Raw genomic sequence first — 16683 nt, 5'->3', positions numbered from 1 at the left:
AATACATTTACAGAATCTGTTTTTCAAACTTAACCTTTAAATATTAGCTGGGCATTTCTTATGGATTTACTAGATTAATTTGTTAGGAGTATTTTTCCTTTTAGAGAATAATGCTTTTAGAGTGTGAAACTCCCATAAAATCAGAGAAATTAAACTGGGTGAGAGAAAAGTGATCAAGCAGTCAGTAGTGTTAAAAATGCCCTTCAGTGGTAAGTCTGACCAAAGTCATGAATTGAAGAAAGCAATGAAAAATGTACGAGACCTTTCCATTTGTTCAGGAGTGGCAATGATGGTGAAAACACCCATTCTTTGTCAATACTGAATGAAATACAGCTTATTCTGATTATGAATTTTCAGTAACACTTTTCCATAACGAATTGGTGGTATGAACTTGATGAATTTTCTTTCCCTTTTTGTCACTATTAAAATCATGGAGACTATATTTACTTGGGAAAGTGTCTAGAAAGAATGTAAAGGTTTATGTAAGCTTAGAGCTAACATCAAAGAAGGCATTCAATAAATATATGTCACAAGGTACAGCCCAATAGCAATTACGCTGCTATTTTTGTAATGTACAAAGAACACCAACTACTTTTACTTCCAGTTCAGTCAAGAAATATAAAAAGATTTATCTAATTTTAGCATCCATATGGTGAATAATTAAAATAAATGAGTAAAAGCTGGATAGAATATCTAAACATTCATGGAAGTATGAATTATACAAATATGTAGGTAGGTTATTAGCCTGCTGATTTCATGTGATCTCAAAGGCCAGTCAATCACTACTTACTGAGTGCTTGCTATCTCCAAAACATGAGTAGAGGACAAGCAATATCTCCTGATCTTTGTTCTTGCTTCTTTTTAATTCCTTTTGCTATGCATCAATGTCAGTATGCAGCTGTGACAGCAAATTCGTACATGGCTTTATGCAGGAGACATGAAAATGGATAGAAATAAGGAAGTGAGGAAGGCAAGAGAGACCATCCTCACTAGCTCCCTAAATTCCTTTCTCAAAGCTATGTCTGAACTTCTCTCTCCTTCTTCCTCCTCTTCCTTCTCCTCTTTCTCTCCCCCCTTCCACCACCCCATCCCACCCCACAGATTGTTAGGCTGCATTTTCAATCACATAAAATTATTAGGCACACCGCCTAATATAACTCAAAAATTGTCTCATTATTTGCATTGTAAAAATGTTTTAAAGCCTCTGTAAAAAAAAAATTTATTCAATACCATAATCGAACATAACTTCAAGCTTATCTATTGATATTTGAGTTCTATACATTTTTAAAACCTCATTTTTAAAAATCCTCTATTTCTTCCTCTCTTGACACAAACTTGCATATAAGACAAATATACACTCATTGTCACTTTTTTTTTTTTTTTTTTTTTGAGATGTAGTCTCCCTTTGTCTCCCAGGCTGGAGTGCAGTGGCACCATCTCAGCTCACTGCAACCTCCACCTCCCAGGTTCAAGCTATTCTCCTACCTCAGCCTCCTGAGTAGCTAGGACTACAGGTGCATGCCACCATGCCCAACTAAATTTTTTGTATCTTTAGTAGAGACAGGGTTTCACCATGTTGTCCAGGCTGGTCTCAAACTCCTAACCTCAAGTGATCTGCTCACCTCGGCCTCCCAAAGTGCCAGGATTACAGGCATAAGCCACCGTGCCCGGCCTCATCGTCACTTTCTATTCCTGTGTGAATTACAGAGATCCGTTCTAGATATTCGGTACTCGCCAAATATTTGCAAACTTTGGTTATAAGGAAGCCAAAGGGGAAAATGCTATTTAGAAATTCAATTTTAAAAGCATGAGTAGAATCTTCTAATTACTGGGAATTCAAAAGTGGGTACGATTTGGTCCCTTCTGTAAGATTTGACTCACCATCTGGAGAAGAAGTGTGCTCTCAAGCCATGAGTCAGGTAGACTCAGTCTAATCTTGCTTAATGACTGTCCCTTGAGTACCATTTGACTTAAGAAATTCCTTTCTTGTTCCAATATCTATTAAAAGTTATAGATAACCTGCTGTTTTTAGGTAACCTGCTGTTTCTGAGGCTTACAGTTTTTAAGAAATCTAAGTAAATTTCAAAGACCCAAACACAGAGATGGAAATTCATGCTCCCCCCAAAAAAATAATTAAGACCATTACCCAGAAATAACCCACTTTACTCACTGTAACTAGCCACTTGACTCTCATCAGAATAATCTAAAGAAAAATAGTACAAGAAATAGATTTAAAATGTTCTACTCAGCTCTTCTCTCCTCTCCTCCCTCTCATTCTTCGTATCTGACCCTTTTTCTCAATAGTGAAAAGGGATGGCATTCTAAACTCTGCAATGCATGGATCATCAAGAAATCTGACTAGGAAATGTAACTAAAATGGAATTGTTACAAGTTTAGAATTTGTAAGTGGGATGAGTTGGCATTTAAGGGGAGATAATGCACTTTTAAGACTGCACAATTAGACTGATTTGGGGTGACAATTGATACCTCAGGTGAAATCAACATTACGTATCATACAAAATGTTCTCTAAATTCATGAACAAAATCTAACTCCATCCTTCATGTGACATTTGTAGTGTCTAACTTTTTAATAGAGATGTTAAATGCATAGGTATCTTGTAAATGATAACATTTTGATGGTTTATTTAACCATGTATTTAACTTAAGCTATGGGTGGGATTTGGAACATTAATTTTTTTTGAGGTGGAATCTCACTCTGTTGCCCAGGCCGGAGTGCAGTGGTGTAATCTCAGCTCACTGCAACCTCTGCCTCCCAGGTTCAAGCAATTCTCCTGCCTCAGTCTCCTGAGTAGCTGTGATCCCTGCTAGGCATGCACCACCATACCCAGCTAATTTTTGTAGTTTTAGTGGAGACAGAGTTTCACCATGTTGGTCAGCCTGGTCTCGAACTCCTGACCTCATGATCTACCCACCTCAGCCTCCCAAAGTGAGGAGGCATGAGCCACTGCACCCGGCCACATTATTTTTAATATAAACACTATGATTCCTCAAGTAGTTCAGATCATTACCATTGACTATTGAGTAAAAGAGATCGCATTTGACTATTTTGCTTCTGTCTAGACACAATATTCTTCCTGAAGCTTAAGTGCCATGTGCTTCTTACTGGTCAGTTATTATTTAAGCTTTTTCTTAACGTGGAAAGGATACTAACATGTTTTGGGCAGTAGTGGGTTTTTTTGTTTGTTCATTTGTTTATACTAATAGAAATGTTCAACACCACTTCCACTAACACGTAGAGAGAAAGTGGGTGCAGCTTTAAGAAATTATTAAATGATCTATTTATAAAAGTTTTGCACTATTTTACATATAACCATATGGAGTGAACAAACTATGAGGTAAGTTGTAGCTTGGGTCTTTATTTCACATTAAAATGACTCTCTCACACATTCTTAAAAGCATTCCACTAACAAGCATTGTGTAAAAGGTCTCAGGATGTATAGACTTTCTGTCCTCTGTTATGTTCATCTTTCTTACTGTTTTTTTTTCTCAGAAGCCTAATATTTAAATATATAGACAAAGGTAGAACCCTTGACAATGCTGTTACTTTTTTGGCTCATCTCACCCATGGAGTCTTCTAATTCTTATTTAACTTTTATGCAACTAAACCTTAAAATAAATTAATACTGAATACATATGATGAGTGAAATACCACCCTGTGACTCATATTTCATTTTATTTTGATAGAACTTCCCCCAGTAAAGCTTATGAAATCTGATGCTGCAGACTGAGCTCTGTGATGAGCGAGCATCCCCAGCAGTTCATCCTTGTTTTTTTTTTTTTCAGTCACATAAACTTGACATATTATCTCCTTGTGGCTTGTGATACAAATTTTCCTTATTACTTTTTGCCTCTGGACTTGAAAATTTGTATGAGGCCTGATGTTGATCCAAGCATAAACAGGAAAACTCAGTATGATCTCTTACTCATCTTTAGATTGATGTCTATGCTTTATTACATATTTATTTAATAAAGAAATATGTGCTTAATTTTCATACAAGTATTTTGTCAGCTGGATCTATGATTCATAAAGACAAGCCAAAGAGCAGCCTAGACAAAGTCCAACAACAGGAACCCTAGTGCAGTATCAGAAAGTCAGGACAACGAGACAGGTCAGAGACCAAGATAACACAAAATGTATGTATTAAAATGTTTATTTATACCTGGAGTTTGGCTTCTGCCTTCAGTGCCACCACGTTAAGAGAATGGAAGATGTTGTTGCCATGCTTATAACAAGACAAAGCTGGAAAGCTGAAAATCAGTGACTTTTCGTAGGCCTATTAGAGAACCAAGGTCCTGGGCAAACTGTTAACCCAAAATCTGGAGATACATCCAGAGAAATACAGCAACCAATAGCCATTTAACCAGAGTCAAAGCACTGGAGCCATAAACTACTATGAGCCTTTATACAGTAAGTTGGGTGAATTGCTGGCATCTGATTGTGGACTGTGTGAGTGGGAAACCCATGGGGGCTGTGGGCTTGAGGTACTCCACACATTCATGGGCTTTTCCTGCAGGAAACCCAAAGGTTCTCATTACGAGGATCCAAGAAAATCCCCTCGTGGCTCTGGCAGCAGATGGAGAGCAGCATCCATTGTGAAATAAGCCAAGAACCTTCTTGGTAACAAAGACAGAAAGGACTGTGCCAAGCACAATTCCCAAACCTTATCCCAGCCCCTGAAATCTCCCTGCCCCACTTAAGGAAAGAGAAAATAACACAGTCAACAGGGAGCAGGCCTTCAAAGAAATGCACTGGGAATGCTGTAGCCAGATAAGGGAATTGAGGATGGGGAAGCTATGCTACTGGCGAAGCTCTGTGAATGTCCCAGACACAGACCCAGTAAAAGACTGAGATTTCACTGTAAGATTATAGAGCAGTCTCCTGTCCCACAGCTTATCACTAAGCCAGCTGAGCTCCCATATAATCACAGTGAACTGCAGAAGAAAGAGCTGCAAGACAGAAACTCTCTCTGGAGAGGAGCATTTAGGGAAGTCTGAAGTCAAGATGGGGACAAACAAACAAAACAAAGACACTAGAGGCCTTTGAAGAAATTTAGCACCTATGGTTATAACAGACTTTAAACACAGTCTAATGGCTAGTCGGATTAAGATAAGACTGTTAGCTAAAGACCTACTGACCTCGGTTCCTAATGCATAACACACCAGATCTGGCTTGCAACAACAACAACAAAAAAAAATCAAAGAATGTCAAAAGGCAAGAAAAATCATGATCTGAAAAGATAAAGCAATTATTGGAACCAGACAGAGATATGACATATATGTCAAAATTATTAGGGCATTTATCATTAATATCTTAAGAGCACTATTGAAAAAATAGACAACAGATGAATAATGTAAGAAGAACGATGGAAACACTAAGAAGGAATAAAAAAGAAATACTAGCAATAATAAAATAGAAAGGAAGAATATCTTTGATGCAATTATTAGTTGACTTGTAACCTCTGAAGGAAGAATCCATGATTTTGAAGGTAGGTCAATAGAAACTTTTCAAACTAAAATCCAAAGAGTGGGGAAAAGATCCCAGAACATTCAAGACTGTGGAACAACTGAAAAGAGAGAGAGAATGGAGCAAAAGAACGTTTAATAATGTCTGAGAACTTGCCAAAATTAGTGACAGACAGCAACTCAGGTAGCTCCGATAACACTGAATAAATGCCAATAAAAGAGGGGAAAAGGAGACAAATCTAGGTTGACCAGTGAAAAATTTCCTAGGAGAGAAAATCAAATCACATAAAAACCCCATTAAAATCAGAGAACACAAAAGGAAGGGGAAATAAAAAAGAAACGAAGAGCAAGTGTGAGAACAGCGAAGTCACAAGCGGTGTGTACCATCCAACTACGTCAGTAATCGCTTAAATTTGAATAATCTAAATGTACCAATCAGAAGCGGTAGATTTACAAACACTGTATATTCTCACTCATAGGCGGGTGTTGAACAATGAGAACACATGGACACAGGGAGGGGAGCACTACACGCTGGGGTCCGTTGGGGGGAAATGGGGGAGGGGCGGGGGGGGAGGTGGGAAGAGATAGCAAGGGGAGAAATGACAGATACAGGTGAGGGGACGGAAGGCAGCAAACCACACTGCCAAATGTGTACCTATGTAACAATCTTGCATGTTCATCACATGTACCCCAAAACCTAAAATGCAATAAAATAAATAAATAAAAAAATAAATATCTATGACAGAAAACAGGTAAGAATCTTCCTGATACTGGTCTTGACAATGACTTCAAAAATAAAATCACAGTAAACAAACAAAAAAAAAAAAGAAGTGGTAGATTTAAACAAACAAAAAATATGTGATAGATATCACAATTATCCCATATGGTCATTATACATTGTATACAGGTATCAAAACATCACATGTTCCCCCAAAACATATACAACTATATCAATAACATTAAGTTAAAAAAAGAAGCGGTGAACTTAAAAATAGATGGAACTGTATGTTGTCTATAAGAAATTCACATTAAATACAAAGATTTAGATAAGTTAAAATTTAAAGGATAGAGAAAGATGTGATGCTAATTTTTTAAAAATCAAAGAGTTATGTTAATTTCAGAAAAAGCAGAACAAGAAAGATGATCAGAAATAAAAGGGGCATTACATGTGGTAAAGGGGTCACTTCTCCAAGAAAACCTAACAATTCTGAAAGTATATGTATCTAATAAGAGTATCAAGATACATAAGACAAAAGCTAAAAAAACTGCAAGGAGAAATAGAAAAATCCTCTTTAACATCTCTATCAGTATGTGATAGATCAAGAAGAGGGAAAATCAGAAAGGATACAGATGATCTGAACAGTGCTATCAATCCTTTTGATCTAATGGACATTTACAGAATATTACACCCAACAGCAGAATGAATTCTTAAGACCACATGAAACATTCTATAAGATAGACCATATTCTGGGCCATAAAATAAACCTGAATAAATTTAAAAGAATAGAAATTATATAAAGAATGTTTTAAAAACATGATGAAATTAAGTTAGAAATCTGTAAGAGATAGAAAGTAGAAAAATCCCCAAATATGTAGAGATTAAACAACACATTGTAAAAAATCCATAGCTCAAAAAAGAAGTATCAAAAGAAATCTTAAAATATTTTAGACTAAATGAAAATAAAAATAGAGCTTACCAAGACTTGTGGAACCAAGTGCAATTTATAGCATTAAGTGCCACTATTGGAAGAAAACGACATATAAAATCAATAATCTAGGCTTCCACCTTAAGAAACTAAAGATGAAAATAAATCTAAAGCAAGCAAAAGAAAGAAAATAGGAATTAGAGGAGAAATCAAGGAAGCTGAAAACAAATGAAAAACGAAGAAAAACCAGTGAAAAAGCCAATTATTTGAAAAGATAAAAAAAAAATCATAAAGTCAAGCAAGACTAACCAAGAAAAATGAGAAAACACACAAATGCCATTATCAGAAATGAAAGAGGTGTCCTCACTACTGATACCACATGTGTAAAAAGGGCAATAAGAGAATATTAGGAACAACTCCATGCCAGCCAATTTGATAACTTAGATGAAATGAACCAACTCCTTGAAAGACAAAGCTGCCTAAATCTATACAAGGAGAAATAGATACATGGAATAGTCCTGTATCTATTAAAGAAATTGAATCTATAATTGATAACATTCCAAAAAAAGTATAATTCTACCAAACATTTTAGGAAGAAATAATACCAAATCTTCATGATGTCTTCCAGAAAACAGAAGCAGAAGGAACATTTCCCTAACTCATTCTATGAGGTCAGCATCATTTAATATCAAAACCAACTAAAAACATTTCAAAAAAAACTACAAATATCTTTCATAAACTTAGATGCAAAAACCTTCAACAAAATATTAATAACAAATTCAGTGCTGTGTAAAAATAATATAGACCATGAGGGAGCAGAATTTATTATAGTTATTCAAGCCTGGTTCAATGTTAAAAAATCAGTAATATAATCCACCACATCAACAATCTAAAGAAGAAAAATCATGTTTGTATCATTTGAGACAGAAATGGCATTTGACAAAATCCAACATCCATTCATAAAAAACAACAACAACAACAACAACAACAACAACAACAACCTCTCAGCAAACTAGAGAGCTTCTTCAAACTTGATGTTCAAGAACATCTACAAAATACCCACATCTAACATCATACTTAACAGAGAAAGACTGGGTGCTTCTCCCTAAGATCAGAAACAAGGCAGGAATGCATTATCTTACCACTTCTATTCCTGGAAGTCCAAGCCACTACAGTAAGACAAGGAAAAGAAATAGGTATAAAGATTGAAAAAAAAAAAAGTAAAACTATCTTTATTCACAAAAGACATGATTGTCTATGTGAAAACTCCAAAGGATCTACCCAAAAAATTCCTAAAACTAGCAAGCGAGTACAGCATGGTAACAGGATATAAAGCATCTAAACCCTGTGTGCATTTGGTTGAATGTATACCTACATTCCTCACTGGTTTTGGTGCTATGGTAAACAGCATCATTGCTTTTTAAATTTCAAATTCGAATTGCTCATTTCTGGCATATAGGAAACCAACTGACTTTTTGTTTTTGTAAATGCACTGACCTTGCATCTTGTTACTCTGATGGGAAGGGGAAGTTTGTAACAGGTCTCTGTGAAGCTGTTGCCACTGAACAGCTATTACCTCTGTGGTTCTGCAACAAACATGCAGCAGTGGCTAGGGCTACAGCTGCCCTGTCCGTCAACAAGATGCAGATACGCTGTAGAGAAACGGCAAGCTGGGATATGCCAAGCCCTCTCCATCTGCCCATCACCATGTCGACTAAAATGACCTACAAAGAGTAATTTCTAATGTTTCACATCCATCTTCCATATCTCATGCAAATTCCATTTTAGCCAATTCTAACTCAGAACCATAAAGAAAAAAAGATCCTGAGAATTACAATCCCTATTTTAAACTGCCATAGGAAAATCTGGCACATAATTTCTCCTGATCTAGTTTTCTTCAATTGTCAATCAGGATAATAACATTAATCTTGCCACCAGCTTAGAATTGTTGTAAAAAAAATGAAAGCATATAAAAATTGCTTTAAAAATTATAGCACACAGTAAAACATATTTTTGTCAATAGCTCAGCTTTAGAATAGCTATTCATTTGCCATTGAAAGAATTATCAAACAGACATGCAAAATTACACAAAGGTTAAAAGAGTTATCTATATCTCTAGAAGCTACTGAGCCATTACATTTCTTTGTACATTTTTATGTGAGCTAAAAAGAAATCAAAATTTGCTTCTGAAGACCATTATACGATAAAAATAAAGTGTGGGATAAATCAGCTCAATCAACTGAAGCCACATCCAAAGCTGTTACTCAGAAAACTTAATACCATTGAGAGTATATTGGAGAGCCCAAAGTCTTACTCAGGCAGCTGATCAAAGAATAATGGTCTAGGTCACTGTAAGTACCTTTGGATACCTGGCATAAAGGATATAATGAATAAATACATGACTGAATAAGGAGCTAGATTAAGAAAGCATTTTCATAAAAATAGAAAATCAGTTGAGATTATGTAAATTTTGAAGAATGAAGAAAATGAGTTATCATAGCTTCTTCTCAAGTTTTATTTTTACGTCTTACGAATATGGCTTGGCAATACGACACAAGGCTTCCTTTTCAGGGATTTGGAGAATTCATGCTTGATATTTTACATTCTTGAGAACTTAGTCTAGAAAGGGCTTCCACTTATTTGAGTACAGAGAGAAGACTGGCTCTGCTTTCTTCCTGTAATAATACTGGTTTCTACAGGCCAAATGATACTCAGTATAATTTTGTGGCATTTTGATTAGAAGTTTTCCATTTAAAAATAGACAAAAGGCAACTTCTTACTTGAAATTTTGGAGGTAGTATGTTACCAAAAAAAAATGCTAGTTTTTGTGTCTAGACATAAGTTCCAAGTTTAAAAATCATAGATTTGAATATAGAAAAATATGCAATATATACATGCAGAGGATTAGTAAATTCTAATAGCCAAATGCAATGTCAATAGTGTTATTAAAAATAAACTATTGATCATTATTGCAAAACTGCCAATTGAGAATATTGATATAAATGCTAACTTGTATGTATTTGTTCTTCCACCAATTTATTTTAAAACGATCTTGGTTATATTTAGATACATCTGGAATAAATTCAGGCTTTATATAGGGCTTTGAACTTTTATAAAAGGGTACATTGAACCCTGCCTTTAATAAAACTATCATTTGGTCAAGTAGAGACATTTGTCAGTTGAAGTTTTGTTTTGTTTTGGTTTTTTTTTTGAGACGGATTCTTGCTCTGTTGCCCAGGCTAGAACACAGTGGGGCGACCTTGGCTCACTGCAACTTCTGCCTCCCGGGTCCTGGTTCAAGCAATTCTCCTGCCTCAGCCTCCTGAGTAGCTGGGATTACAAGCACACACCACCATGCCCAGCTAATTTTTGTATTTTTAATAGAGACGGGGTTTCACAATGTTGGCCAGGCTGGTCTTGAACTCCTGACCTCATGATCAGCCCGCCTTGGCCTCCCAAAGTGCTGGGATGACAGACGAGTTGAAGTTCTTCAGTGAGCTTGGAGGGAATGTCACAGTGTGTTCTGTTGGAAAGAAGTTGTACCCTGTCTGCCACTGTGGAAGGTGAAGGGGTAGATACCAGCTGCTGCCTGCCAGATGTATTTAAGAGACACTGATTTTCGAATGAGTGAGTGAATAAAAATGGAGGCTCAGTACTCATCCAAGTGTGGGGTAGTGATGCTGCTCAGGTTCACTGCAGCTTGTTCCAGGGAGGATATCGAAGCCCCAGTTGTTAGCTGTGCTTCCTGCCTAATGTCCCACTGGAGTTGCCACATGTTCTATTTTGCAAGCCTACTCCATCAGTGTCCTGGGAATTCTATGAGCCATCCCGATCATTCAATTTTTTTTTTTTTTTTTTTTTTTGAGATGGAGTCTCACTCTGTCACCCAGTCACCCAGGCTGGAGTGCATGACACGATCTTCGCTCACTGCAACCTCCGCCTCCCAGGTTCAAGAAATTCTCCTCCCTCAGTCTCTAGAGTAGCTGGGACTACAGGTGCATGCCAGCATGCCCAGCTAATTTTTGTATTTTTAGTAGAGACGGGGTTTCACCATATTGGCCAGGTTGGTTCCGAACACCTGACCTCATATTTTTTTTTTCTTATAAGAGTCTATTTTGATGCTTAACAACCAATACCCTCAACTTTTACAGACACAAAAACAAACATAATAGACTTCTTCTTATTCCTTGTTATGGGCACATGTTTAACAAACATTTACAATATGGAAACACATGTCTTTTTGTTCTGGAAAATTTTTTAGAGTGGATTGTAAGTTTCATATATTCCTCTCCCTTCTTTTTCTGGAGGCATGGAGACACCAGGCTGGTGGCTATGCTAAAAGAACCTCTCCTCATATCCCCAAGTCAAGCTTCAATGGAGTCTTTCTTAGGAACTTGAAATTGCTAGAATTCCTGTTGCATCACAAGAGTTTCAGATCGATTTATGGTAAATACAGAAAGAGTAAACCCCCAAAATAATGAAAATCATTGGCTCTAGGTAAAAAAAAAAAAAAAAAAAAAAGCAAGTTACGTATGAGGGAAAGCCAAATCATTTATACCATGTGGTAAGAGTGCTGGCAAGGTCATAGAAATAAATGCCAAATATTGATATAATCACATTTTAACGCAAATATTTCCGAAAAGAGACATGAGAGAACTATTGTATGTGGCGAGTTTGGGGAGAGGAAGACATCTAAATTAATAATGAATGTCTGAAATAGAAAAAACGTATTAGTGTCACGAGTATGCTATTCAGAAAAGTGAACATAAATAAAATAATGAGTTAGAAGTTGTAAAATTTGTTGTCTCAAGGGAATGAAAATGAGGAAGGGCAAGGGACTACTATTTTTTGAAAAAAGAAAAAACCACACAGCTCTTTGACCCTTTGAACTACATGTACTTATAATATACAAAGGACAGTGCACTGAGATAAAAGTTAAAATGCATCATTGATTTGAGTGTTTTCTGCATGTAATTAATCATGTTAATTTTATTCTGAGAAATGTTTCCCCACTATGTTTTGATGGCAAATGAAACTAGTGATAGTGAAATACTGTGTTTTATTCATTCAAAACAACAGAATACAGTACATCAAGGAATGTATTTCTATACCCTACAAGAACCAAAAATCCAAGAGTACGTACTAATGCTGGAAAAAGTGTTCTAGACAGGTTGACCATATAACTTATTCTAACAGGGATAATAGGAGATAAACCAGAATTATCCCAGACATTTATTACCCATACTTCCAAACAGACGTTTTCTTCCAGCATCTTACAACATAGTTAGTGCTTTGAATCTGGAAAAACATATGTAAACCGACCTTGAGGATTTATAAAATTTCCTTATTCTAGAAGCTGTTTTTCTACCTACTGAATCACTAGAAATAAAGAAACTTTTTGAAAAATAAACTTGTTTTTAGTTTTCAGGTAAATGTTTTCAGAGTTCAGAGACCTGGCTGGAAGAATTCTAATGAACAGATTAGTGAAAAAATATACTAACTTATACAAAAGTCCGAAGGTGAAGGTCAATACTTTCTAGATGTTACATTTTAATAGTAAACTAATGATGATAAAATGATGTTACATGTTTAGATTGTCTTACATTTTTAAAAGATATTTTTTTATCACTATTGTGAAAAGAAACTTAACTTCATACTCACAATTTAGCATCTCCAGTTACACTTTATAAACATCTTTATAATATCGTCAATCTTGCTGAAAATTCATATAGGCAGTACAAAATACAGTTCATCATTATAAATCAAGGAGAAGCATTTTGGTTGCAGTGATCTCTAATTACAATGTGGACTCTCCCAATTTAGAAAACTACTGTTGGCCGGGCATGGTGGCTCACTCCTGTAATCCCAGCACTTTGGGAGGCTGAGGAGGGCGGATCATGAGGTCAAGAGATCGAGACCATCCTGGCCAACAGGGTGAAACTTAAAAAATACATCTCTACTTAAAAAATACAAAAATTAGCTAGGGGTGGTGGCATGTGCTTGTAGCCCCAACTACTAGGGAGGCTGAGGCAGGAAAAACACTTGAACCTGGGAGGCGAAGGTTGCAGTGAGCCGAGATGGCACCACTGCACTCCAGCCTGGCACCTGGTGAAAAAGCGAGACTCTGTCTCAAAGAAAGAAAAAAAAAAAAACTACCGTCATAAAGCTGTAATTTTTACTTAATACCGTTCTATATAAACCAATGTAACTTGGATGTTCACAATAGAAGAATGCCTACCAAAAGTATTTTTATTTGTCTTTTAAATTGATAGCCCATATATTTTAAGTTTATAAATATAGTATTTTAGTAATAAAACTTAAAACATAAATTGGAGTTTTTACTAAAAATTATATCCTCACCTACCTGCCTTTCATTTTAAGCATGATTACAAGTAAATGAAATTTCTATTTTATTTTCTCAACATATTATACATAAAATTCTTTAAAGTTTGAAAGTCTCACTTATAATATAGTTAATGCATAATCATCATGGGTCAGTAAGACATGTTTTTTCCTGACAAAACTGTGTATTCCACAATGATGCTTAACAAATCTACCTACCTTATTATCACAAAGTAATTTCCTTTAATTGGTTACTGTAATATAAATATTAATGGCATTCAAATGTGTGTATATCTGTGTATATATATATATATAAAACTTAAGAAGCATTTCACTTCCAAAGCAGCACCTTGCAAAAAATATCTATACTTAAAACATAATTTACTGCAATTCTGATCTTTTATTCTGTGGATCTGTTTTGATCTGTTATCGTAGGTGCAAAAGAGTAGATTGGGAGAAACATAGCAGGGTGAGTTCCGAAACTATCACGAATTAGGGATGATGTCAAAAAGATTACAATGAAAGTGCTTTGGTAAGTAAAGATGTCCAGAGAAAGACAATGAATGAACGGGATTTCATCAGTATTACTCCTGAGGGTATAACAGGAGCATCAGAGGAGGTCAGAGAATTTTCGGGAGGACTTAGGATGGCTCCAAATTCCTGAAAAAAATCCTGCACTCTTAGAGGAAGAATATATAGAGAAGAAAGGACAGAGTAAATAGTTCTCATTGACACTTTGCATAAGAGACCAAAAACACAAAAATACCCAAGGAAAAAGAGACAAGTTCCAAATGTTCTGGAGGCTTTGCAACACTTCAGTGGTTTGCTACAAAAGTCTTCTATGAAGTTCCCAGTGGAAACCACCAGAACAATGGTATCTGACTGCACTGTGCCTTCCACTCCGAGTCATTATTTTCTCTCTTAAAATTGGGTTTATATTTCCCCATCCTACAACTGTAAAAATGTTTTCCTTCTCACATACACCAATCATTGAGAATTTGTTTATCAGAGGTTTCCAGAAAGTAGTATTTTGATTGTCTTTACCATTCAGAAAAGGAAATTATTTACCTTTTAATTGATGCTAAGCTTGCTTTACCATGCAAACCAATATATTCACCCATGAAAATTTTGATTCATCTGACAGTAGAGTGGTTTCTTGTAAACTGCCTTTCAATTTTGTTACACTAATATATTTTTGGAAACATTTCATGAATCCAGGTATAAAAGGAACTTTAAGCAAACGTAATAAAAATGAGAGTTTACTCTTCTTGCACATACATACATTTCTCAGTACAACTGAGAAATGGTCATTTTTATTTTTTCACTTCTGAAAATGTTTTCTTTTTGTTGTTGTTGTTAAAAACTCAAAAATTTTCTAACTCATAGAAATGTGGGCACTTACCATTTCTGTAATCCACAAAATAATTGCACTATTTGGCATACATAGTGCTTAAGGCTAAAATCATAAGATAATCACTAGTCAGCTTAAAAGTGTAAACTACATTTTAGAATCTGTCTAGGCAACAGGAGAATTTGGATTTGTTTCATTTAAGATTATCATGAAGTCCACAACAGTGATATTTAAATACAGCCTTCATAATGAATCTTTTCTAGATGGTAGTCTTTAGAAATCTTTAGAGACAAATAATGAATCTTTCAGACATGAATGATCACTGTATTTGATAATGACCATTGTGCTTTCAAGGTGACCATGACAGTTTTATTCAGTTTCACAAATGTTTTTCATTGTTTGCCTATATCCAGAATTTAAACAAGATCAGGTATGGTGTCTAATTGCTTTGACTGTTGGTGAGGTCATTAGGGCTGTCTTCGTTCAAACTGTGAAGGAGAAGTTTCCCTTTGTATTTTTATGTGGTTTGATTCTGTTCTCCTGTTGCCTGTACCCTTCCAATTTCTTTTTTCACTCTCAAATTTCTACCCTACCATCCTATACCACCACTTCCAACTCACACTTTTTCTCTGTGGATAAAAAAGTGACAGTTAGACATGGTGTTATTATATTCAAGTTTCACATAATCATTGAAAAAATAATGCATAAGTTTCTGACCCTTTTGAGAGAACTTACATATTAAAAATAATTCTCAAAAGTAGAAAAAATAAAAAACAGTGTCCAAAACATTAAGTTATTTATTATTGGACTATCTACTACATTTGCTCCTAAGGTTAGACCTGGGATGGTGGCAAGAATTCTATATAGAATGGGAGATAAATATATAGGAGAAGAGTAAGGGAAGAGATTGCCCTCTCACATTTATCTTCCTCTTGACTATTCATTTCTTCTATTGCCAGGTATTTTTCTGGACTATGCTGACAGAGCAGATCCTACAAGTTTGGAGAGAGATTCCTCACTTCCAGAATCCATCCCATATTTCACTTTTCAGTTAGTTAACCAAAAATGTCTTGGTTAATCACTGCAGTCAATAAACTCCCAGCTCTGAGACTCTTCATCTCTCTTTTAACCTTGATCTGAATTTCCCAGTACTGTGCTTTGACCCTGCTCTCAGCTCTAGAAGTAAACCCCTCATTGACTTAAGCCATTCTATCCTTTCTGGTCATGATGTCTATTTGACAATGAAAAAAATAACCAAATTTGTTTGCTCTATTATAGAAGCAAACTCTCTACCAGACAGGAACAAGACGTACAAATTGCCAAGAGTTGGCAGCCATCTTGCCAACACAAGAGGAGAGCCTGCATGAGAGTGAGGCCAAGACCAGGGAAATGGATCCAACACTGTGGAAAGGGATTCAGAAGCTGGTTTATGCCCATACTTAATTACTTAATTATAGACACAACATTTAAGCCCTGGTAAATAGCTCCTGCCCAAAGCTTAATCTCCCCTGGATCATTCTATTACATGATTCAGTAAGTTTCCTGTTGTGTGTAAACAAGTTAGAGTCAGGTTTTCTGAAACACTTCTGTGAAAAATGTTTTTTAGGTAATATTTTTCCTACCAAATGAACTCAATTCAGTCAACTAGTATCTAAGGTAGACCCTGGGTTGTGGAAAGAAATTGCATAAAGATCCATGCATGAGTACATAAGAGTCATTATTAATGCACTCATGTCAAGAATAGGCTTAAACTCTAGTCTTTGGTCTATGAGAGAAGGTTGGGTAGTTGACATAAATATCCTCTCTTGCATCATCCATGGATTGATTGGTAGAGATGGGACTTGTAGAGTTGCTGGGTGC

At 35.8% G+C, this 16683-nt stretch overlaps 1 protein-coding gene across 4 annotated transcripts in view; it reads right to left on the bottom strand.

The window, feature by feature from the left end:
- Positions 1-10315: 10315 nt before the first annotated feature.
- Positions 10316-16683, bottom strand: part of CD226 (CD226 molecule) — a 115991-nt gene continuing 109623 nt past the window's right edge. For all 4 annotated transcript variants that reach the window (XM_074383259.1, XM_074383258.1, XM_074383261.1 and 1 more), the window contains exon 7: positions 10316-16683. In XM_074383259.1, the coding sequence (XP_074239360.1) occupies positions 16570-16683 (114 nt within the window). In that variant the 3' untranslated portion in view covers positions 10316-16569.

The sequence above is a fragment of the Saimiri boliviensis genome, chromosome 13, assembly GCF_048565385.1.
Source record: "Saimiri boliviensis isolate mSaiBol1 chromosome 13, mSaiBol1.pri, whole genome shotgun sequence".
NCBI lineage: Eukaryota > Metazoa > Chordata > Mammalia > Primates > Cebidae > Saimiri > Saimiri boliviensis.
The sequence above is the reverse complement of the archived record's forward strand: the minus strand, read 5'-3'. Positions and strand labels throughout refer to the sequence as shown.